This window comes from Saprolegnia parasitica, assembly GCF_000151545.1.
Source record: "Saprolegnia parasitica CBS 223.65 unplaced genomic scaffold supercont2.32, whole genome shotgun sequence".
In the NCBI taxonomy this organism is placed as follows: domain Eukaryota; phylum Oomycota; class Saprolegniomycetes; order Saprolegniales; family Saprolegniaceae; genus Saprolegnia; species Saprolegnia parasitica.
Window position 1 is genome coordinate 159,008 of NW_012156426.1, and position 20,978 is coordinate 179,985.

General features: G+C 56.1%; 11 protein-coding genes across 11 annotated transcripts; 9 read left to right on the plus strand and 2 right to left on the minus strand.

Annotated features, from left to right (window-relative positions):
* Nucleotides 1-19: 19 nt before the first annotated feature.
* On the plus strand, nt 20-1,525 carry SPRG_07641 (hypothetical protein; the record flags this gene model as incomplete). The annotated part of the gene is made up of 1 exon (XM_012346919.1): nt 20-1,525. The coding sequence occupies one exon, from the start codon at nt 20-22 to the stop codon at nt 1,520-1,522; it is 1,503 nt and encodes a 500-aa protein (XP_012202309.1). The 3' UTR covers nt 1,523-1,525.
* Nucleotides 1,526-2,223: 698 nt separating this feature from the next.
* Nucleotides 2,224-3,687, minus strand: SPRG_07642 (hypothetical protein; the record flags this gene model as incomplete). The annotated part of the gene is made up of 1 exon (XM_012346920.1): nt 2,224-3,687. The coding sequence occupies one exon, from the start codon at nt 3,685-3,687 to the stop codon at nt 2,224-2,226; it is 1,464 nt and encodes a 487-aa protein (XP_012202310.1).
* A 288-nt stretch (nt 3,688-3,975) lies between these two features.
* SPRG_07643 (hypothetical protein) lies at nt 3,976-5,441 on the plus strand (the record flags this gene model as incomplete). Its single annotated transcript, XM_012346921.1, has 1 exon — nt 3,976-5,441. One exon carries the CDS (start codon nt 3,976-3,978, stop codon nt 5,431-5,433), a length of 1,458 nt encoding a protein of 485 aa, XP_012202311.1. The 3' UTR covers nt 5,434-5,441.
* A 690-nt stretch (nt 5,442-6,131) lies between these two features.
* On the plus strand, nt 6,132-7,613 carry SPRG_07644 (hypothetical protein; the record flags this gene model as incomplete). Its single annotated transcript, XM_012346922.1, has 1 exon — nt 6,132-7,613. The coding sequence occupies one exon, from the start codon at nt 6,132-6,134 to the stop codon at nt 7,611-7,613; it is 1,482 nt and encodes a 493-aa protein (XP_012202312.1).
* Nucleotides 7,614-7,983: 370 nt separating this feature from the next.
* On the plus strand, nt 7,984-11,442 carry SPRG_07645 (hypothetical protein; the record flags this gene model as incomplete). The annotated part of the gene is made up of 2 exons (XM_012346923.1): nt 7,984-8,977; nt 10,094-11,442. The coding sequence occupies 2 exons, from the start codon at nt 7,984-7,986 to the stop codon at nt 11,371-11,373; spliced, it is 2,274 nt and encodes a 757-aa protein (XP_012202313.1). The 3' UTR covers nt 11,374-11,442.
* An 801-nt stretch (nt 11,443-12,243) lies between these two features.
* On the plus strand, nt 12,244-13,769 carry SPRG_07646 (hypothetical protein; the record flags this gene model as incomplete). The annotated part of the gene is made up of 2 exons (XM_012346924.1): nt 12,244-13,118; nt 13,200-13,769. The coding sequence occupies 2 exons, from the start codon at nt 12,244-12,246 to the stop codon at nt 13,717-13,719; spliced, it is 1,395 nt and encodes a 464-aa protein (XP_012202314.1). The 3' UTR covers nt 13,720-13,769.
* Nucleotides 13,770-14,193: 424 nt separating this feature from the next.
* Nucleotides 14,194-14,977, plus strand: SPRG_07647 (hypothetical protein; the record flags this gene model as incomplete). The annotated part of the gene is made up of 2 exons (XM_012346925.1): nt 14,194-14,320; nt 14,370-14,977. The coding sequence occupies 2 exons, from the start codon at nt 14,194-14,196 to the stop codon at nt 14,975-14,977; spliced, it is 735 nt and encodes a 244-aa protein (XP_012202315.1).
* Nucleotides 14,978-15,371: 394 nt separating this feature from the next.
* SPRG_20436 (hypothetical protein) lies at nt 15,372-16,291 on the plus strand (the record flags this gene model as incomplete). The annotated part of the gene is made up of 4 exons (XM_012347023.1): nt 15,372-15,588; nt 15,634-15,758; nt 15,816-16,156; nt 16,204-16,291. 4 exons carry the CDS (start codon nt 15,372-15,374, stop codon nt 16,289-16,291), a joined length of 771 nt encoding a protein of 256 aa, XP_012202413.1.
* Nucleotides 16,292-17,232: 941 nt separating this feature from the next.
* SPRG_07648 (hypothetical protein) lies at nt 17,233-18,213 on the minus strand (the record flags this gene model as incomplete). Its single annotated transcript, XM_012346926.1, has 3 exons — nt 17,233-17,363; nt 17,421-17,541; nt 18,019-18,213. The coding sequence occupies 3 exons, from the start codon at nt 18,211-18,213 to the stop codon at nt 17,233-17,235; spliced, it is 447 nt and encodes a 148-aa protein (XP_012202316.1).
* A 486-nt stretch (nt 18,214-18,699) lies between these two features.
* Nucleotides 18,700-19,648, plus strand: SPRG_07649 (hypothetical protein). Its single transcript, XM_012346927.1, has 5 exons — nt 18,700-18,805; nt 18,850-19,057; nt 19,109-19,166; nt 19,221-19,288; nt 19,344-19,648. Exons 1-5 carry the CDS (start codon nt 18,744-18,746, stop codon nt 19,566-19,568), a joined length of 621 nt encoding a protein of 206 aa, XP_012202317.1. The 5' UTR covers nt 18,700-18,743; the 3' UTR covers nt 19,569-19,648.
* Nucleotides 19,649-19,832: 184 nt separating this feature from the next.
* Nucleotides 19,833-20,957, plus strand: SPRG_07650 (hypothetical protein). Its single transcript, XM_012346928.1, has one exon. It carries the CDS (start codon nt 19,852-19,854, stop codon nt 20,893-20,895), a length of 1,044 nt encoding a protein of 347 aa, XP_012202318.1. The 5' UTR covers nt 19,833-19,851; the 3' UTR covers nt 20,896-20,957.
* Nucleotides 20,958-20,978: the final 21 nt, after the last annotated feature.

Consider the following 20,978-nt stretch of genomic DNA (forward strand, 5'->3'; position numbering starts at 1 on the left):
CACGTGTCCCGCGACCACGATGGCCATGGACCTTCCGCAAGCCCTCACCTTGATCGTCCAGTGCCTCGAGTCACCACGCGACGTCGTCGCCTTTCTGTATGCGCTGCCACCTGCCGCACTGGACGCACCACTGGCGGCAATCTTGGAGCTTCTGGTGCGACCGAGCATGGTGGCCCACATGTGGCCGAAGCTCAACCTCGTCGACTTGGCGAGCATCGACACTCCGCTGGCTCGAGTGGCGCTACCCGTGTTCACGTCCGTACGCAGCTCAGAACTTGAGTACTTCACGTGCCTGGCAACGGCGCCACCACCCGACGACGACGAAAAATACGAGGAAAAATACGCCGTGTCCCGGTTCATCGAGTTTGCTTCGCAGTGGCCACTCAAGATGACGTTCGTGGACGCAACGTGGCGGCGCAAGGTCGGCTCTGCGGTCTTTTGCAGCCTGCTACATCGCTGCACGCGCCTCCGTTCGATCGAGTTGGACGGTGGCGAGAACGCCGGCGACGTCCTCGCAGCCGTCACGACGCCCGCTCACCGCGTGCGCTCGCTTTGCGTCGATATGACGACAGCCCCCGCTGCGGGCGACTGGAGCTCGCTTTTGAAGCCGTGGCTCACCAGTGGCCACGCTCGGCACATTACTTTTCTAAGCGGAAGGCATCTTGGGGACGGGGACGCCGCGGCGCTTTCGCTGGCACTCGCAACAACCTCCTCGCTGCGAGGCCTCGCCATATGGGGCGCCGACGACCTTGTCCGTGCGCTTCTTGTCTTGAATCGGCCACTGCATCACTTTACCGAGATACAAGTGGAGACGTCGAGTGTCAAATTCCTTGGCTTCTTCTTGACGCGTCTGGATTTTACCAAGTTGACATCCCTCAAGTTGGATTGCAGCACGGATCACGCAGACACTCTACGTCTCGTGCGACACATGCCATTGCTCCGCCACCTCGCACTGACCAACGGCTGTGTCGGGTTTGCATTCGCTGACGCGTCGACGTGGCCGGACCTCGAGAGCATCGCCTTCGAACGCGTCTCCTTGGCTTCGACCGCCCAGATCGCGCTCCAGGCGTATTTCGACCGTGTACAAAATCTCCGAGAGGTGTCGTTCGAAGGCCCCGAGAGCATGGCGGCAACGTCGTTCTTTGATTGGAGTTACGCACTGACTCAATTGATCGCCAATGGACTGACGGTGGCGAAGCTCATGGATACCGACCTCGACGACACGTGCGCTGCCCTTCTCGCACTTGCGCTGCGCGAAGGGTGCAATGCGTCGTCGCCGCTTCATCTGGACCTCACCGAGAACGACATTGGCATCAAGGGCGTCGGCGCGCTTGTAAAAGCCCTTGCAACGTGCCTCTACGTGCGAATCGAGATTGTATGCAAAAGCTTCGACCTTCTCGCACCGTACAAGGCCGAGATTGAAGCGTTTGCCGCCTTCCATGGTGTGGCGACGACTATCACGAACGAGCTCTATACGTTGTGCAGCCCTTCCACACATTTTCAGTACTATGATGCGATGTAGCGATGTAGCTCGATGCGATGCAAGATTGCGTTGCTGGTTTGTGTTTCTTGAGCCAGCTCCCACGCATTCAGGCACTACGTATGCGAAGTCTTCGCGTTCGTTTTGCTAATTTGATATCAACGCGAACACGTTTGATTGATTGTGTAGAGCCCTGCTTGACGCGTCGTAAAACCAGATATATTCATGTCATGTACTCTAGCTATCGATATCATATATACTAGTATAAAGGTAGTGAGCACTGGTCTCGATGCGACTCCGGAAGCGTGCACCGACGCACAACCGTGCGTGTCTATGTGCTCGGGCCTCACAGATTGATGATCGATTGAGCCCCGATCGACTTCTATCAATCCAAGCAAACGACCGGTTCCAAAACTGGGTTTCAACACCAACAGCAACAAAGCTAATGAAACGACCTGTGGACTGGCTGCGGATTCAAACGGAGCGAAAGGGCCTGTAATTACCCTTTCCCTTGTACCGGGGGCTTTGGTGGGCCATAAGTGCCGGCTCGGGTTAAATTAGACGACGACCCTTGATGCGCATCGCGTCTGCTCAATTTTCCGCCGTCTTGGGCCTCGCTCATTCTTCTGCCGGGCTCCGCTCATCTTTATTTTTTTCCTTGTGGTCGAGTTCCAACCAGTCCAACAAAGGTACTACGAGACATCCATGCACTGTATGTGCATAACATCGTGCTCGATCGATGGTTACATAATCGACGTAGGACTATAGAACGTGAAATAATTCGGGTCAACGCCGCACGCCATGCGATGCGTGGCGACAAAGGCTTGGAGTTCGTCCATGTGTTGATGGTCCGCCACATACAGCATCACGCGCACATCGGTGCACTGTGCGAGTGCTTCTCCAAGCACTCGAACGCCATTGATGGTCACCTTGCAGTTGTGCGAGAGGTCCAGCGTCAAGGGCGTCGTATTGCGACCTTCACGCAGCGTTTGCGCAAGATGGCCGAGGCTCGTGTCGTCCAGACCCGCTTCGCTGAAGCTCGCATGGGCAAGACCGTTGTTGATCAAACGCACCAGCGTCCGACTTACACTGACAAACCACCCGTCCGCCAGTTTGCACTGTTGAAACGCCATTTTGCGGAGGCCTTGCGCGCGGCCGAGGTAGGAGAGCACTGTAGCAAATGCCGTCGGTGTGAAGTCGATCGCTTTGAAGTGCATGCTCTCGAGGTCCGGCCACGTCGACGCCTCGGCAAAGCCATCTCCGATGTGGCCTCCAGTCGACGCCAAATGGCGAAGTGCGGGCATGCGTCCAAGCGGAAAGAAGTCAGCGTGGTCGTCCGCGCTGCTGATGGCAAGCGACGTGAGTGAGGTGAGGTCGAGAAGGGCCAAGAACGGAGCCACGGCCGCTGGCGTATATGTCCGCAGCTCGACGTGCGTGAGCTGGTGCAGCGGCAACTCGAGTTCGAGGAAGGCGTCGAGCAACTCTTGGTGGTCGTGGATACCGAGAGACCGAACCGAGGACGTGGTCGCGAGCGCGCGCGCGAGAACCTCCTCGTCTTCGACTACGGTGCACTCGATCGTAAGGCTGCGAGCGTGGCCACTGCCGAGCCATGGCAGCACGTGCGAGGCCAAGTCGGTGGCGGCAGAGCTCGCTTCGCCAATGCATATGGTGTGGACACGGTGGTTGGGCGTCGTAATCGCGGCAAAGACGTCCGTGTCGTCTTCGTCGTCGACCAAATCGGTCGACTGGAGGCGCGTGCAGCGCCGTAGCAAGTCGCAGAAGACGTCGCGGCCGACTTGGTACCGCCACTCTGACGTCACGTGCGTCAACTTGAGCGGCCACTGCGTCGCAAAATCGATGAAGGCTTGAGTGCTGTCGGCCGCGAAGAGGCGCCCAAAATGCCAAACTTCGGTGGCGTGCACCGAGACGAACACGGGCAGGGCCGCCCGGTACAGCGCAATGTCGTTGCCTGCGCTCAAGATGGCGCCGTCGAGATTGAGCGATGGCCACGTATACGCCAGCGGCCCCGGTCGCGTCAGGAGCTCCTTGGTGGCTGCCAGCGGCGCGTTCAGCGAGGCAGGTGGCAGCGCTAAGAGAAAGGCGCTGGCGGCAAGATGTGACTGGAGGCACTGGGCGATCAAGGTGAGGGCGTGCGGCAGGCTCAGCACGGTCGCGGCCTCGGGAGACGTGCGCTTGGTCGTCGTCATCGTCGAAGCCTCTAGCTCGCCCTTTAGTCTATTTTTGATCTGGTAGCAAATTGATCCATTTCACGATCGCGATCAGAAATGGCGATCGTCGATGTGACTACCGTCTGAGTTCTGGCCAATCAGATCGAGTAGCGCTACTAATCAGCGACGCAAATGTATTTTATTGGTCGAAATGCGACAGCTCTGGAAGCTCCCGGTGGCTGGCTTCCACGGCACTGGTATTCCGGTGTTTCATTGGTCTAAATGCCCAACTTTTCCAACCAGTCGCATTGCGTTTCATAACCAGCCATGGCAACCAAGCGCGCCTGTCCCGAGGCCGCGACCGTGCTGAGCCTTCCGCATGTCCTCACCTCGATCGCCCAGTGCCTCCAGTCGCCGCGCGATGCTCTCGCCTTTCTGTCGGCGCTGCCATTGACGTCGCTGGACACAGCACTGGCAGCCACCAAGGAGCTATTGACGCGACCTGGTCGGTTCGTCCACACATGGCCTCACCTCGGCCTCGACGAAATCGATGGCGAGAACGCGGCGCTTGCTTTATCAGCGCTGCCGGCTCTAGTCTCGTTGTGTGAACCTGCCGTTGGGCGCATAGATTGGTCGCCATCGACAACCGTCGCAACAAGGACCTTCGCCGACTTTGTCTCGTCGTGGCCGCTCAAGATGACGCACTTTGAGTCGATATGGTTTGACGACATTGATACCAACGACGTTTGCAGCTTGTTGCGTCGCTGCACGCGCCTACGAGCCATCGACATATCTCGGGACGAAGATATCGTCGACCTGCTCGCCGCCGAGTTGACGCCAGCCCATCATGGAGAAGCTGTCTCTCTTTTACACCGCCAAAGCTACCATGGACTGGACGTCGCTGCTGCGGCCATGGCTGTCGAGTGGCCACGCGCGACATCTCTCGTTCCATACCGCCCGGACCACCGATGTGGTGGGGTAGCCCGTGCTCTCGCCACCACGGCGTCGCTGACAAGCTTGGACATCTGCAACAATGACAAGTTGGTCCAAGCATTTTTGACGCTGCAGTTGCCCTTGCACCAGCTCACGGAGGTGCGCCTCAAGACAGACAGGCCCGACCTCGTCCGTCGCTTCTTGCGACTATGTGATGTGGCCACGCTCACGTCGCTTGCGATTCTATGTGATTGCGACCACGAAGACACGCTCGCGCTCGTACCACGCATGCCAGCGCTTCGCCACCTCTCGTTGCGTTGGGGTGAACTCCGGTTCACCTTGACCGATACGTCGCGATGGCCGCACCTCGAGAGCCTCGAGCTCTGTGCAGCTCGCTTTGACGACGACGCATGCGATGCCGTGCTCGCGTACCTAAACCGCGTGCAAGGCCTCCACAAGATCACGTTCAACCTCTGCCATTGGATTGCAACCCGTTTCATCGACCTCAGTCGCACGCTCGTTCGCTTGATCAACAACGGCCTCACGCTCGCAAGCGTCGCTGGGGCGAACCTTGACGACACCAGCGCTGCCATCCTCGCGCTGACGCTGCGCCAATGTCGCAACGTGGCGCCAGTCACGTTTGACCTCGGCGACAATGACTTTACGATGAACGGCGTTCGCATGCTGCTCGAAGCCCTCGCTACATGTTCGTACGTGTGCGTCCGCCTTGAGCTACCAGAGCCATGGGACGAAGACGAAGTTCGACGATTCCTTGCAACCCATGAAATGGCGTGCGACGTCGATGAAGACGCGCTTTGGACGCTCTATAGTCCTAGTACGCATGCGACATGAATCATAACCCGTCAATTGATCGTTGAGTATCGATGGGTCCCGCCCGACTTGAGTGCGCTGGTGGGAACATTATAACGACACCAATGTACTAGTACATGCAAAGTTGTCTGTATCATGTCGACTATCATTCGACGAGAGTCCAGCAGGACTATAGAGCGCATACCGCTCCGAGTCGAGACAACACGCGATGTGTGGTCACGAAAGCTGGGACTTCGTCCTTGTGCCGTTGGTCCGTCGCATACAACGTCACGCTTTGCGATGGCTTCTAGCAGCAGACACTCTTGGTGGTCGCGGATACCGAGAGGCGAGAGCGAAGACGTGGTCGCACGAGACCCTCCGCGTCTACTATCGCAGTGCACTCGATCGTAAGGCTGCGAGCGTGGTCGCTGCCGGCTCAAGACGTGCGGAAGGTCAACGATGGTCCTGATCTCGGGAGACGCGCGCTGAGTCGTTGGCATCGTGCTCGATAAGACCAGCGAAATCTCTTTTACTAACCGAGTTGAATAGCAGTGTGGTTGCCGTTGCTAGATGCCCAACCAATTCACCGTGTCAAAAGTTGGAACCCTGCCGCCAGCTCCTTCCGCCATGTTGAAGTTGCATCCAACGTGCCAGTGTTTGATTGGTCGACAAGCTTCACATTTCAACCACTTAGAATGGTTGAAATGGACCCGTTATTCGTACAAATTCGGTATCCAAGCATGGCGACCAAGCGCGCCTGCCCCGAGGCCGCGACCGTGCTGAGCCTTCCGCACGTGCTGGCCTCGATCGCCCAGTGCCTCCAGTCGCCATCCGCTGCTCTCGCCTTCCTCTCTGCGCTGCCATTGACGTCGCTGGACACAGCACTGGCAGCGACCAAGGAGCTACTGACGCGACCTGGTCCGTTCATCCACACGTGGCCGCACCTCGGCCTCGACGACATCCATGGCGACCGCGCAGCGCTCGCTCTCGAGGCGCTGCCGGCTCTATTATTTTTGCAGGAGCCAGAGACCGAGCGCACGGATCGGTCGATGTCCGAGACCGACACCGTGATCTTGGCCGACGTTGTCGCGTCGTGGCCGCTCAAGGTGACGTACTTCGACACGCAGTGGTCGCACGCCCGGGACGCACGCTATCCACGTACCATCGACAGCGACGTCGTAGGCGCTTTGCTGCGTCGCTGCACGCGCCTCCGGTCCGTCACTTTGTCGGCGCGCAAGGATGTGGCCAAATTGTTGGCGGCCATGACAACGCCAGCCCATCGAGTGGAGAAGCTGTGTCTTGAGTACGAGGGCGACGAGACGCTCGACTGGACGTCGCTGCTGCGGCCTTGGCTCGCGACTGGCCACGCGCGTCATCTCTCGTTCAACAACGCCGGCACCACCGATATCAAGGGGCTCGCACTTGCGCTCGCGACCGCTTCGTCGCTGACAGGGCTTGGGATCGACAACAATAACGCGCTCGTTCGCGCTATCGTGGCGCTGCAAATGCCGCTGCATCAGCTCCGAGAGGTGCATCTCCGGACGCATGGGCCCAAGAGCTTGCGTGCGTTCGTGCAACTATGTGATTTGACCAAGCTCACGTCGTTGGCACTGGCATGCAATGGCTATTTTGCCAACGTGATGTCCTTGGTGTCGCGCATGCCAGCGCTTCGCCACCTCTCGCTATCGGAGTGCACCCTGCGTGACGATGCGGGCGGTGCGTCGCACTGGCCGCACCTTAAAAGCATCGAGCTGTTCGAAGTCAATTTTGAACGCGATGCATGCAAGGCCATACTGGCGTATCTCGCGCGCGTGCAAGGCCTCCAGAAGATCACGTTGCACTCCTGCCACGATCTGTGCCGGGGCTTTGTCGGCCGCCGCCGCAACTTGCTTCGCTTGATCAACAACGGTCTCACGCTCGCCAGCTTTGAGAGTACATGGATCGACGACTCGGATGCTACCCACCTGGTGCGTGTGCTGCGCCAAATCCGCAACCCGTTGCCACTCACTCTCGACCTCACGGTCGACGACTTTACGATGGCCGGGATTCGCTCGCTCGTGGACGTCCTCACTACATGCACGGCTGTCTGCATCAAGATCGACATCCCCCCGGACACCTACGAGGAAGAATTCGAGCCCTTCTTGGCCACCCACGGCATGGCGAGCGTCTTGGAGGGTGCGTGCTCCTATGCGCTGTATAGTCCGCCGAGGATGTTGACGTAATGCACTGCATCATTTGCGTATTTGAGGCATGAACACGGGTCTGTGGGCACACAATGAGATCTTGGCACCTGTCCGCCGTACTGAATGGCAGAGCTACGAAGCCTTTGTCAGCCAATAATGTCGTCAACTAGCGATCGCTTTCTGATCTTCTGAAAGCCCTCGTTTCGACTAAACAGTTGTAATGTTGCAAACAAACACGGGTGCTCAGAAATGAACCACACGTGGAATGTCAGTTGCCCAACGCGAAATACCACTGCACCCAGCCCATATGATTGCACCCCACAGCTCTTGAGCCGACTTCTTCTTGCACCCAGAAAGGAACCCGCAGGCGATGGCGTCGAATGGTCAGCCAACAAACGGCCTACACCAGATGGCTGGCGAGAGCTCGGGCGCGGTCGCCAAACTCCCAGGCGCCCTCACCTTGATCATCCAGTGCTTGCAGTCGGCACGCGACGTTGTCGTCTTCGTCCAGGCGCTGCCACCCGCTTCGCAGGACGCACCGCTCGTGGCAGCCAAGGAGCTGCTAACGCGACCAGGCCCGTTGGCGTACATGTGGCCTGCGCTCCTTCTAGACGACATCGACTGCGACGACGATAGCATCGTTGCGCTCTATCATGCGGCACTTCCAGCTCTCGTGTCTGTCTGCGCCAAGGAACTCGATTTGTTTGGGCGCGTTATGCGTCCTCGAGGCAACGTCAATACGCCAGCGCAAGGCTTTATCGAATTTGTCTCGCAGTGGCCGCTCAAGATGACGCACGTGGACAGTAGGTGGGTGCAAGAAGTCGGCAGTGTGGCCTTTTGCACCTTGCTGCGTCGCTGCACGCGCCTCGAGACCCTCGAATTAAGCGCCGGTGAACACGCCCAAGACATCGTCGCGGCCATGACAACGCCAGTCCACCGCGTGCACACGCTTCTTCTATCTGGGTCCAGCCCTGCGATGAACTGGACTTCGCTGCTGCAGCCATGGCTGTCGAGTGGCCATGCTCGACACGTGTCGTTCAACAAGGTTCCGACAACCGACTGCAGCGGACTGGCGCACGCACTCGCAACGACGAAGTCCCTTCGGGGCCTCAGTATTGTCACCAACGACGATATACTCTGCGAGCTTCTTGAGTGGAAGCTGCCTCTACACCACATCACGGAGCTGAAGCTGGCGACTCCCAACGCCAAGGCTATGCGTCAGCTCATGCAGCTTGTCGACGTTACCAAGCTCACGTCCCTCGCACTGCATTGTCAGTACGAGATCTCGGACGTCCTCGGCCTCATACCACGCATGACGACCCTGCGCCATCTCTCACTCCAGTGGGTCCACTTTGGGGTTACCGACACGTCGCAGTGGCCGGACCTTGAAAGCGTCGCATTTGGTTGTGTCAAGTGTACTCCCTTGGCTCTCGACGCGATGCTCGTCCACCTCAACAACGCGTCGGGCCTAAAGCAGATAACGTTTCACTGCTGCAGCACAGGCAGCGCTCGCTTCGCTACCCTGACTCGCACGCTCGGCCGCTTGGTCAACCGCGGGCTCAGGATGGCACGATTGACAGATCTTTGTCTCGACGGCTACGACGCCGCTCTCCTTGCGTTTGCCTTGCGTCAACGGCGCAATACATCGCCCCTGAGACTGGACCTTTGCTACAATGAATTTGGTATCGATGGTGTTCGTGGGCTTCTGGAAGCCCTTGCGGTCTGCACCAATGTGAGCGTCCAGATCGAGCCCACTGAAGATGAGGCGGCGATGACAAATAAAGATGAAATCCGACGCTTTGTGGCAGCCCACCGTATGACGTGTGGCCCAAGCGACACAAAGCTCTATGCGCTCTATAGCCCCACAACAGCATTATCTCCTTGATGTACACTGTACAACATGAACATTTTGGTATACGTGTGTACGAAAGTCGTCAACAGAGCTGTCGCCTTACACGGTTGACAACCCTACAGTGTAGTTAGCTAGCTATATGAGCCAGAGCTGCTTGTCGACGAAATAACCTTTAGTCGTCGATGCCTTGAGCGATCATGGATGCGATCGTAGTCGGCTTGTTTCCTCTAGGGCATCCGATTGACAAAATTGACATCACACGACATAAACAACCCGTCAAGTAGACCGTGCGACCAGCTCGTCCACCATATCCGTCTCAATGCGTAGTACTAGTATGGTTTATAGACTTAGCCAGTCAAAGCCCAAATCGATATCTATCCAATCTGAAAAAGGACATAGTTATCGGTCAAATCTATTTTGGCTTTGACCTCCATTTCACGATTCCAATGGCATCGATCAAGCGCGTCTGCCTGCTCCAAGACCGTCTCGGTCGTCGACCTTCCGCACGCCCTCACCTCGATCGTTCAATGCTTGCAGTCGGCACGTGACGTTATCGCCATTCTATCGGCGCTGCCTTCGACTGCGCTCGATACGCCCTTGGCTGCACTCTTGCAACTTCTGACGCAACCGGGTTCATTACAGTACACGTGGCCTGCGCTCCTTCTAGACGACATCGACTGCGACGACGACGGCACCGTTGCGCTCTATCATGCGGCGCTCCCAACTCTCGCGTCGGTCCGCGCCGAAAAAGTCGAGCTGTTTCAGCGTTTTATGCGTCCTCGAGCGAGCACGCCAGCGCAAGGCTTGATCAACTTTAGCTCGCAGTGGCCGCTCAAGATCACGCACGTGAAAGAGCGATGGCTGGGCGCGATCGGCGATGCGGCCTACTGTAGCGTGCTGCGTCGCTGCACGCGGCTCGAGACGATTGAAGTCGATGCCACAGCAAACACCAGCGACATCCTCGCCGCCATCACGACACCCGCGCATCGCGTGCAATCGCTCTTCGTTACGGCGTCGGTCTGCGCTCGGGCGATGAACTGGGCCTTGCTTCTGCAGCCATGGCTCTCGAGTGGCCACGCTCGACATGTGTCGTTCGAACATATTCGGACACCCGACTGCAACGCGCTGGCGCACGCACTGGCCACCACGAAAACGCTTCAAGGCCTCCGTATTGGGGACAACGACGAACTACTCGGCGAGCTTCTTCGATGGAACCTGCCCCTACACCACATTACGGAGCTGGAATTGACGATGTCTTACTCCATGATGCAGCTCATGCAGCTCATAGACGTTGCCAAGCTCATATCTCTCACGCTCCATTGCGACTACGAGATCTCAGCGTTGGAGGTCGTTGGCCGCGTACCACGCATGTCTGCACTGCGCCATCTCTCGCTATGCCGGGTCCACCTCAATGAGGTCGACATGTCGCAGTGGCCGCACCTCGAAAGCCTCTCTTTGACGCGGGTCAAGTTTACACACGCGGCTTTCGACGCAATACTCGCTTACCTTAACAACGTGCAAGGCCTCCAGCGGTTGACATTCGGGCGCGTGTCGGATGGCCGCTTCGCTGCCTGGAGTCGCACGCTCGGCCGCTTGATCAACAGCGGGCTTGTGGCAGTGCGATTGACCGGCTGTTTCCTCGACGGCTACAACGCCGAGCGCCTTGCGTTTGCCTTGCGCCAACGGCGCACCGCGTCGCCACTGAGACTGGACCTTTGCTACGATGAATTTGGTTTTGAAGCTGTCCGTGTGCTCGTGGAAGCCCTTGCGGTCTGCACCAATGTGAGCGTCCAAATGGAACCCGGCAGATATGCGATCTTCGATTTATACCACGACGCAGTTCGACCGTTTCTGGAGGCCGTTCGAACGACGCGTGGTCCAAACGTGGCAGAGATCGCTGTGGTCTATCACCTCGAGGCAAATGCCATGACAACGATCTTTACGTAGCGCAATGCAGTCGATCGTCGCGTCACGTCATTTTTCGATAACACTGTACTAGAGCTGCCCGTACGTTCTTTCATGGTCAATGCCTCAAGCGATCATGGTTGCTCTCATGCACGAGGCCATTCGTTGTCTGCGTCTTTCCTCACTGGCGTCCGATTGACCACGTCACACAACGACACGACCAACCCAAAGAATATTGCGACCAGCCGTGGACGTCAACAAGACCCATGCAACTCAGACTTGAATTCTCGGTCAAATCTAGTTTCGCGTGGACCTCCATTTCGAGATCCCAATGACATCGACCAAGCGCGTCTTCTCCAAGACTGTCTCGGTTGTAGCCACTTTGTGAGGCGTGTCCTAGTTGACGGGAAGGCGAGCAACAATAGGAGGACGGTCGCGTCGAAAAACGGGCTAGGGTTGGACACCGAACCCTACTCCGTGGTTGGGCTACAAGCGCGTTCTGTACTAGCATGCCAGGACTCGTGGTATGGGTCGCACGTCCTCTTGAAGACCATGGAAATGGCTTTGTATAGAATAGAATGCTCGTCGTATTGATATATGCTCGATGACATTGGTGCGAATTTGTGTCGTCATGTCGTGACGACTACTACAAGTACGTAAACGTTCCTACCAGGAAAACAATCATGACTATGAATCCCAGGAATGACTCCCCTCCGTTGCAGTTCGACTACGAGTGTACATACACTGCTACGCATGGCGCGGCGGGTGGAGACTCGGAGTGAGTCGTCTTAAAGTGCTGGTCTCCGAACGTCGACTTCAACTCGAGATGACTCGTGTCCAAGCTTTCTTGCCCGTCTGTGATTAGTCCGATTTTCTGACTCGGATTCTATTTTTATTTCGCTGGCAGCCACAATGTCGACGACCAAGCTCTCCTGCCCCGGGGCCGCGACCATGCTGAGCCTTCCGCATGTCCTGACCTCGATCGCCCAGTGCCTCCAGTCGCCTGATGCTCTCGTCTTTCTGTCGGCGCTGCCATTGACGTCGCTGGACACAGCACTGGCGGCGACCAAGGAGCTATTGACGCGACCTGGTCGGTTCGTCCACACGTGGCCGCAGGTCGACCTCGAAGAGATCAATGATGATGACGAGCCACTGGTACGCGCAGCGCTGCCAGCTATCCTGTCGGTCCACGCCTACGATATCTACTCCTTTGCTCCCTTGTCAGCGACGACCGACTGCGAATCCGTGACACCGTTTCTCGAGTTTGCTGTGCAGTATCCGCTCAAGATGACGCACGTGGATGGAATATGGCAGCGCGAAGTCGGTACTTCGGCCTTTTGCAGCTTTCTTCGGCGCTGCACCCGCCTGACGTCGATCGACTTGACCGGGATCGCGAACGCGGCCGACCTCCTCGCCGCCGTTTTGACGCCAACTCACCGTGTGAGCTCGCTTGTCATCGGCACGACCTACGACTCAACGGACGGCGACGACTGGACGGCGCTTCTGTTGCCTTGGCTGGCCAGCGGGCATGCGCGACACGCGCTCAACAACTGGGGGAGGCGCCCGATACCCGATATTGCGGGGCTGGCGCGGGCGCTCGCGACGTCGTCGTCGCTTCAAGGTCTTGATATAATCAACTACGACCTCCTGCTTGCGGCGCTTGTTGCATTGAAGATGCCACTGCGCCAGCTCACAGCACTGAACGTCATGACAATTTTACCCGCATACAAGATGCTTTCGCTGTTAGAGCTGCTGGACCTTGCCAAGCTCACGTCGCTGACGCTGGAGTGTCGAATTGATTACTCGAGTACTCTTGAATGCATGCCGCGCATGCCAGCCTTGCGTCATCTTGCAATGGCCCTTGGTAGCCTTCACGGCACGGACACGTCGCATTGGCCGCACCTTGAAAGCCTCTCGTTCAATGACGTCGAGCTTCCCGCCGAGACCGTGGACGCTGTGCTCGCGTACCTTGGCCGCGTGCAAGGCCTTCAGAAGTTGACGATGGTCGAATGCTCGATGGTCGGCACGTGCTTCTTCGATGTGAGTCGCGCGCTTAGCCGGCTCGTCGCCAATGGTCTGACCTTTGCGAGCTTTCATCACGAGCGCTTTGACGACATGAGCGCTGCTTTGGTTGCACTCGTGCTGCACGAAGGTCGCAACGTATCGCCCCTTAAGTTGTGCCTCTGGGGCAACGACATCACCATCAAAGGCGTCCGCGTGCTTTTGGAAGCGCTTGCGACTTGCACGTATGTGTGCGTTCAGATTGAGCCCTGCGACTTTAGCCGGTTCTCGCCACACAAGGACGAAATCCAAGCATTTGCCGCCGCCCATCGCATGGTCGTGGAATCTAAGCCCTGCACGCTGTACAGCCCGTCGACGACCTCGTAATAACGTAGTCGGTGCTAGTCCTCATAATATGGTATCCAATACATTTGCATGGCATCCTATCGTCTATCTAGTTGATATTAATAACTTGTGTACTAGCATTCTACTGATAGACACTCACCGGACCCCTTCGTTCTTGGTAGGGGTCTTACGTAACCCTATTCCTCACGCAGCATGCACCAGGTTTTTTTTCAAAACCCATATATATATGTCATGAAAACTGGCCAACGGTGGCGTGTTAAATCGATTGAAAACAGTGTTCCCTTTGGAAATATCCTTTTCTATCCCAATTCGGCCTAGTTTAGCCTACCGGATTAAAACCCGGAGTGTTTTCCAAGGAGCAGCGCTTTTTCGAAACAACAGATACGCAACCGCCGCCGAACGTCGATGGTAGGGCACCCGCACAAGCCACGGCTGCATCCATCTCACCTAGCGCGATAGGTGCAGCGTGTCAAAGGCTCAACCAAGCGTCTGCGCATGACGCGATCGTCCGTACCGCCGTCGATGGCGCATATGAAGCCGTGCGTCGTGACCCGACCGAGGCCAAGCGAAGCACCCAGCCAAGAAACGACGCTCCCCGCGGAAGACGAGGAGACCCATTCACGTACGATGCTCCCACCTCTCTATATTAGCTCTTATCGTACGTGTAGTAGTGGTGCTTGAGACGGAAGAGGTCCATTCGGACGACGGGCTCGACGCCGACCTCAACGACTATGGCGACGACGGGCTCGACGAAGAGGATTTTAATTTTGAATACGAAGCCGAGCCGCTCTTCCACGCCGACCAGCATGATGCACAGGCCTCGACGCAACATGCAGTCAACGAGAGAAGCCGGCTGAAAGCTTTTGCAACGGACCTGTACCCATGCGTGCGCGCGCTATGCCGCTTCCAGAACCCCGTACTTTCTGACCGCCCATGCGATGTCGATGGCTGCGGTGCCGGTGCCACATCAATCTGCAAGACATGCCATGACATGCACACCGTCGCACACATGTGCCAGCATCACGCAGATGTCCATTTCAAGCAGGCCATCGGCCACAAGATGATCTGCAGCACCGAGCAAGTCGCCAAGGACATCAAATGCTGCCCGGACGGTATCGTAACCGAGGCGCGCATTGTGCGGCTGCACACGTTTGACATCGACGCCGACCGTGTTTTTCTCAAGACCTGCGCTGATCACCGAGTTGGCCCCCTCCTCGTTGGAATGGGATTTATGCCTGATAACATGGATCATCCAAGTACGCTTTTCCGTATTATCTAACATGTATCGCTTACCACGTGCTACCGTAGACCACGCGTTCTCCATCAGCGTCGTGAACACTGCCTCACAAATGCGCGCATGTGGTGCCCCGTACAAGATGAGCTTCGAAAGCTTCTACGGGGCTAAAGCGGATATCGAGCTGTACAAGCCATATATGGACGCTACACGATATATCGTGGCTCTCAACCAACACGTCCATCACCAAGATCTCGTTGGTGACCTCGTACAAGATAAGGCACGACCGGTCGCAACAAAAACAAGGTGTGGTGCGTGTGAGGGCGCGGGCGACGAACATACACGCGGCCCTCGAATTCTGGTACGACATACTACATGCTAAACCACGCTCATTAACATCGCATGCCTAGACAATTGACGGCTTCGCGTCCGCAAAAAAATGGCGCCAGCCCATGGTGGTGGTGGCGACCACGGCAACTATTCGTGGACCAGTTCCTACTTTGTCCCACTCAAGAGTGACGCTGGAAAAGTTGTGCCGCGAGGCGGGTGCAGCTCCAACATAGCTGCGGGCGAGAACGATGGGAAACGCAGCCTCCACGATGTGAACATGGTTGTACACGTGGGCTGCAGACATGAGATCGCCTATGCGATCGTGGGTACGTTCTTTTCTATGCAAAGTTTTGTAAATGATGTTGAAATAGACGTCCCCTTTGGCGAGAAGCTTATCTGTGCCGACACGTTAGTCGAGGCAAGCGTGAAGCCACAAGACGGTCGTCCGTTGTGGCTTGGCTACGATGTGATTTGCAAATATATGGCCCACCGAAAGGTATGAAATGAGAATAAATTAGAGAGCTTGATTGGAAGAACGCATCAAACGTTGTAGGTCAATGGTTTACCAGAAATAGACCTTGGTTTTCTACCGGCCTTCCATGCGTACTCCCACGATACACGCTGCCAAGCGCAGTTCGGCCCACGCTCTATTATGGGCACCGGGACGACGCTCGACGGGGAGGGCCACGAGCGCACAAACAGCGTTTTGTCTCGTAGCATCGCATCGACGCGGTTCGAGACCGCAGGCAATCGCCAGCAGGACATTGCGTGGCTTTTGGAGTACAACAACCGCAAGAAAGAAGCCAGCTACATTACGCTCGTTACCAAGGCAGCAAAGACAGCATTTACTCAAGCGCAACACGAGTACGATTCCTTGAACGGCTGTGTGGACAGGTTGAAGTCGATTAATCTAGTATTTGTCGGCTTACATGTGCCTTTAGCTATGCGTCCAACCTCTTGGTCAACACATCTCGACGCACGAATATCGTCAAGAATATCGCGCTGGCAAGGGTAGCAATCCACCCATGAGCGTACTACGCGCCATCATCGATGATGACATTCGCGCCATCATCAATATCCGGCGCCTTCTAAAGACCAAGATCGGCACAAACCGGGCGTCTGCGATGCGGCGGCGAGCAAAGCGACTACGCGAGAAGGTCGACAAAAGAATTCGCCTGGTTCCAGGTACGGTTGCTTGTAGTACGTCTCACGATCAAAATTTATTCCTCTAGAGTTGACGTATGCCAAAGCTGTCCAAGAACTAACACCACAACATGGGACTGCGATGTATTGGCGTTGTGTCGAAGAGATTTACCACGTGCAGAACGGCCTTCACAATTGGGCGTCTTTCTACAATTCCCAAATCCAACGGCTCGAGGAGACGTCTGAAGTCATCAAGAAACACTTTGCGCCGTCGCCGCACCTCGGGGCTCCGTTGTTGCGTGCTATTCAAGTCGCCACTGAAGCCTACACGAACCAAGCCGCTGCAGCCGAAGAAGTCCTAAGGGACCATGCCAGCCACATCAATTCCAGTTTCATCCTTCCCATTCACGTGGCAGAAGTCGCCGATGCTGTCGCCCAAGGCCTGCTCCGCAACCAGCACAACATCTAAAAATAACAATGTATAGTACGCACTTCACGCAGTATGCCATGCTTCTCTTTGTGTCGGAGCAGCGGACGATTGCATGTTGAGACGCAACCAGCCTCCTTGCCACCACTCACAGTGGCAGTGTCACGGTCTGCATAAAATAGGTAGAATCATAAAAATAAATGCAAGCAGAAGGAATTGAACTCACACCGTTTGACCCCGACAACACTACTGTAACGCTGTACCGGCGCGCTATATCCTCATTTGTACGTCGTCGTACACATGTAATGGATAGATAGTTCTTGTGCTAATTACGTGCAGGCGTGTGTAAATTTGCATTGTCGTTGTTGAGTGAGTATTCGCGGAATTTTTACGACTCTGTCTACTTGGAGATTGAATTCTTTAGTTTGATTGCGTTCACTTGGGCCTGCCCCACAAACGTTGGGAAGAGAATGGCGGGGCTCACTCCGTTGAAGCCATCAATCTCAGATGCAACTTGCCCGGCTTGGTCTCCTATAAAATACAACGGCATGAGCTTCTCTCTGTGTACTTCTACGTCGCATTTCATACCTTCAATGATCCAGCCACCGAAGTTCTTCTTCTCGTCAAACTGATACGACAAGACTTGCACACCTAAACTTCCGAGCTCGTCCATCGCAGATCGGAGCTTCTTAAAGCCTTGTTCTTTCCGCTTTTGAGCTCGGCATCCGAGAGCGTTCGCTGTTGCGGTTGATCGCGCCGGGATGCCAAACGGTCATACTTGAGCTTCGCCTCAGCCGACAAAGCCGTCCATTGCTTAGCATAGCGTTGCTCCGTATAGTTTGCCGTCGGATCCGTCTTGCGGAGCTCTACAGTTTTGCATGTAAGGGATTTGTACATTGGTGTTGGGTATTACTCTGGTAATCGGTGTATCTCTCTTTCATGAACACGCTGAATCCGCTCTTCTTGTACGCTGCCTTGTAGATCCTATGGAAATTTTGCTAAACCCACGATACCGGTATCATTTCATTGATCACAACGGACCTCTTGGCTGCACGAGGGTCTGCATCAGTGGGGCCAACAGAAGCCTTCGCAGCAGCGCCAGCTTCACGAACTCGACGCATTTCGGCCGACACCAAATTCTATAGGGAAGTGGGCGCATTGGTTAAGAAAATATCGAGACGTGTACCTTGAGCTTTTTGTCGTCGTCGATGCCCAGGGCTCGGCCGATCTTCATGCGGTGATCCTTCCACTTCTGCGCCGTGGTGAGGCCGTCCTTGCGCACAGCGTGGGCGATGAGGTCATGGTTGCCTTCGCTGTCAGTCGGCTCGGCGTGGACTGCAGTGGTGCTGGTCTGCTCCAGCGTGGGCCTCTCAGATGCCATTTCTGCAAATGCCACGACAGCTCGAGCCAATCAAACGCAGTCAACATTATTCAAACTCATCACACCATTAATCGATATCGAACACTATTTAAACGGTTGGCAACCGTCACCCGCTTTAACACGCCACCGTTGGCCAGTTTTCATGACATATATATATGGGTTTTGAGAAAAAACCTGCTGGTGTGTGCCGTACGTACACTGCATTACATGTACCAGGTACCGGTAATACTGTACAAGTGTACCAGCTCACAAGTGTGGGGCGTCCTCACTGGCACACTACAAGCAGTCAAGTTGTAAAATGCACAAGCCATACAGTACACGTGTTGTGGTACTGGTTTTTGTGCAGTTGAATGCCAAGCACACGCTGCTCTTCATCAAGGTCTGTCCTGGCAGTTTTCTGGCAGCTTGTCCTGGCATGTTGGCAGCCAAGTGAAGGGACGGCCATTACTCTCATATTTCGGCCAATCAGCGACCAGAATGCGTCCCAGTGACTTTTCCCTTGCCTTTTGACGGACCGCGTGGAAGCCAGCATGACGTCGACGCTCCTTACTCTCGTATGCGCGCTATTTTGCGGCCTCGTGGCTGTTGCCAGGTACATGTGTGCATGTAAGCTCTCCTCCATTGAGGGTGGTGTAGTGCTGTGGACCTTGAAGGCCGCATCCACCTGCCTGCGACGGCATCGACGACTGAGGATGACTTGGACGCGATTAGCCCGTTCAAGGTCGTCCTCGACGGTGGCCTTCGCTCGACGCTCTCGACTGCTGACGGTCGCTTCATCTTCCATGATGTTGGGCCTGGTCGCTACACTATTGACATCTTCTCGCCCGTGTACATGTTCAGCCAAGTGCGTTCTATCTCCACGGCAAAGCTCCAGCACCTCATGTATCTATTGTAGTTCAAGGTGGACATTAGCGCCGACGAGCAAATCCGTGTTCTTGAGTTCAAGTACCCGGGTACACGATATGCCATCACTGGCTGGCGTTATCGACTCAACGAGACACACATAGGCACCGGGAAGATGCCCGTGAGTCATCCGCTTGTTGTTGAGGCGCACATCAAGGTGCAGTACTTCCAGGTCCGTCTGGCTATCATTCTCATGTATAATGCTTGATCCTCATGCTCTGTATCAGCCGCGCGAGAAGCTCAGCATCTTGGACTTGGTCCGTAACCCATCTTTCTTGGCGCTCATCGTGCCCATCGTCATGGTCTGGCTGCTTCCCAAGCTTTCTGAGGGTATGATGGACCCCGAAGAGTACAAGAAGGCACAGGAAGAGATGGGGTCAACGGACCCGCAATCGATGATCCGGAGTATGTTCGGCGCGCCCGAGCCCAAGGACGACGAGGATAGTGATTGAGCACTAGCAGTCGTAATCCAAGGCTTCTCGTGAGACCGACCAATACAGACAGCCCTGCAGTCGTTCCTTGGCGCAGCGCGAATCAGTGGTGGCGTGCATATGGAGCAATTACCGGTACACTTTGCTGCAATTTGGAGGGAAAATGACAGAGAAAATAATAACCACGACGAGGAAATTAAACTTGGCGGTTGTAGCAAACCGATCAACGCCAATAAAAATGGAGACTTTTTGCTGCGGGGCCAGTCACGACGCAGGAAATTTTGAATTTTGATCCAATCCCACAATGGCGCGGCCGACTGCGACCTCAGACCCTGCCCTCCGGCGCGGGCCCGTCACCAGCGAGAAGCCTGTTCGCAAGCGTCGCCTGGACTCGCGCGTGACCTCTGCGAAGAAGCCCAAGATCACAGAGGCGCCAGCCAAACCTCTGAGCGATTCTCGATCGGCGGAGCTTGCAGCGGAGTTCGTGGACCACGACGTCGCATCGATCTACAAGGTAATCCACAAGACGACGGGTGCACTGGGTGGCAACGCTGCAGGCGGTGCTATCTACGGCGAGATTACGCGCAACTCAATGGGCAAGATCCTCGAGTATATGCAGAAGAACTGCGAGCTCGGCCGCGATTCGGTGTTCTTGGACATTGGCAGCGGCCTCGGCAAGCCCAACTTCCACGCCTCGATGACGCCCGGCGTTGCAGTCTCGTACGGCATTGAGCTTGAAGACCAGCGCTGGCAGCTCAGCTTGTCGAACCTTCAGGGTGTGCTCAAGACGTCAACGCTCTATCCGAAAGTCAACCCAGTCATCTTTACGCAAGGTGACATCACCGACGCCCTGTCGCTCGAGCCGTTCTCGCACGTCTATAGCTTTGACGTTGGCTTCCCGCCCGCAGTCATGGCGCACGTTGCCGAATGCTTCAACGAGAGCGCATCGGCGCGCTACTTCATCAGCTTTCATCAGCCGCGCAAGGTCCTCGAGCAGTACGGCTTCGAGGTCGACGAGATCGGTCGCCTCGGTACGTCTATGGCAGGCTCGAGCGAAGGCCACACGGTCTACTTCTATCGCAAAACAGCGTTGTCCACGCGCACTAAGGAGACGAAGGAGAAGAAGGTCGACCCGCTCTTCGGCACCGGCTTCCATGTTGTGCAGCAAGGCCACGACGCGGTGCTCTCGTGGGTTGAAGCGCAATTCGCCCAACGCTTTAGCCAAGGCCGGACGCGCCGCCAAGTGCAGCTCGCCAAAGCCGCAACTCCATCTAGCTTGCGCGAGAAGAAACTCGAGACATTCTACAAGGTCGTGCGTCGGGGACCTGTCAGCGTCAAGGCAAAGTAGGTGCCGGACGTAGAGGGCCGAGTACGATAAGGTGCATAGTAATACATGCTGCATTAGACCAATTCTTCTTCTTCGACTAGTCT

Coding starts and splice junctions, on each gene's coding strand:
- SPRG_07649 (XM_012346927.1), top strand. CDS start 18,744: ATGACGTCGACGCTCCTTACTCTCGTATGCGCGCTATTTTGCGGCCTC. Junction 18,806..18,849: donor GGCCTCGTGGCTGTTGCCAG/GTACATGTGTGC, acceptor AGGGTGGTGTAG/TGCTGTGGACCTTGAAGGCC. Junction 19,289..19,343: donor TCAAGGTGCAGTACTTCCAG/GTCCGTCTGGCT, acceptor GCTCTGTATCAG/CCGCGCGAGAAGCTCAGCAT.
- SPRG_07650 (XM_012346928.1), top strand. CDS start 19,852: ATGGCGCGGCCGACTGCGACCTCAGACCCTGCCCTCCGGCGCGGGCCC.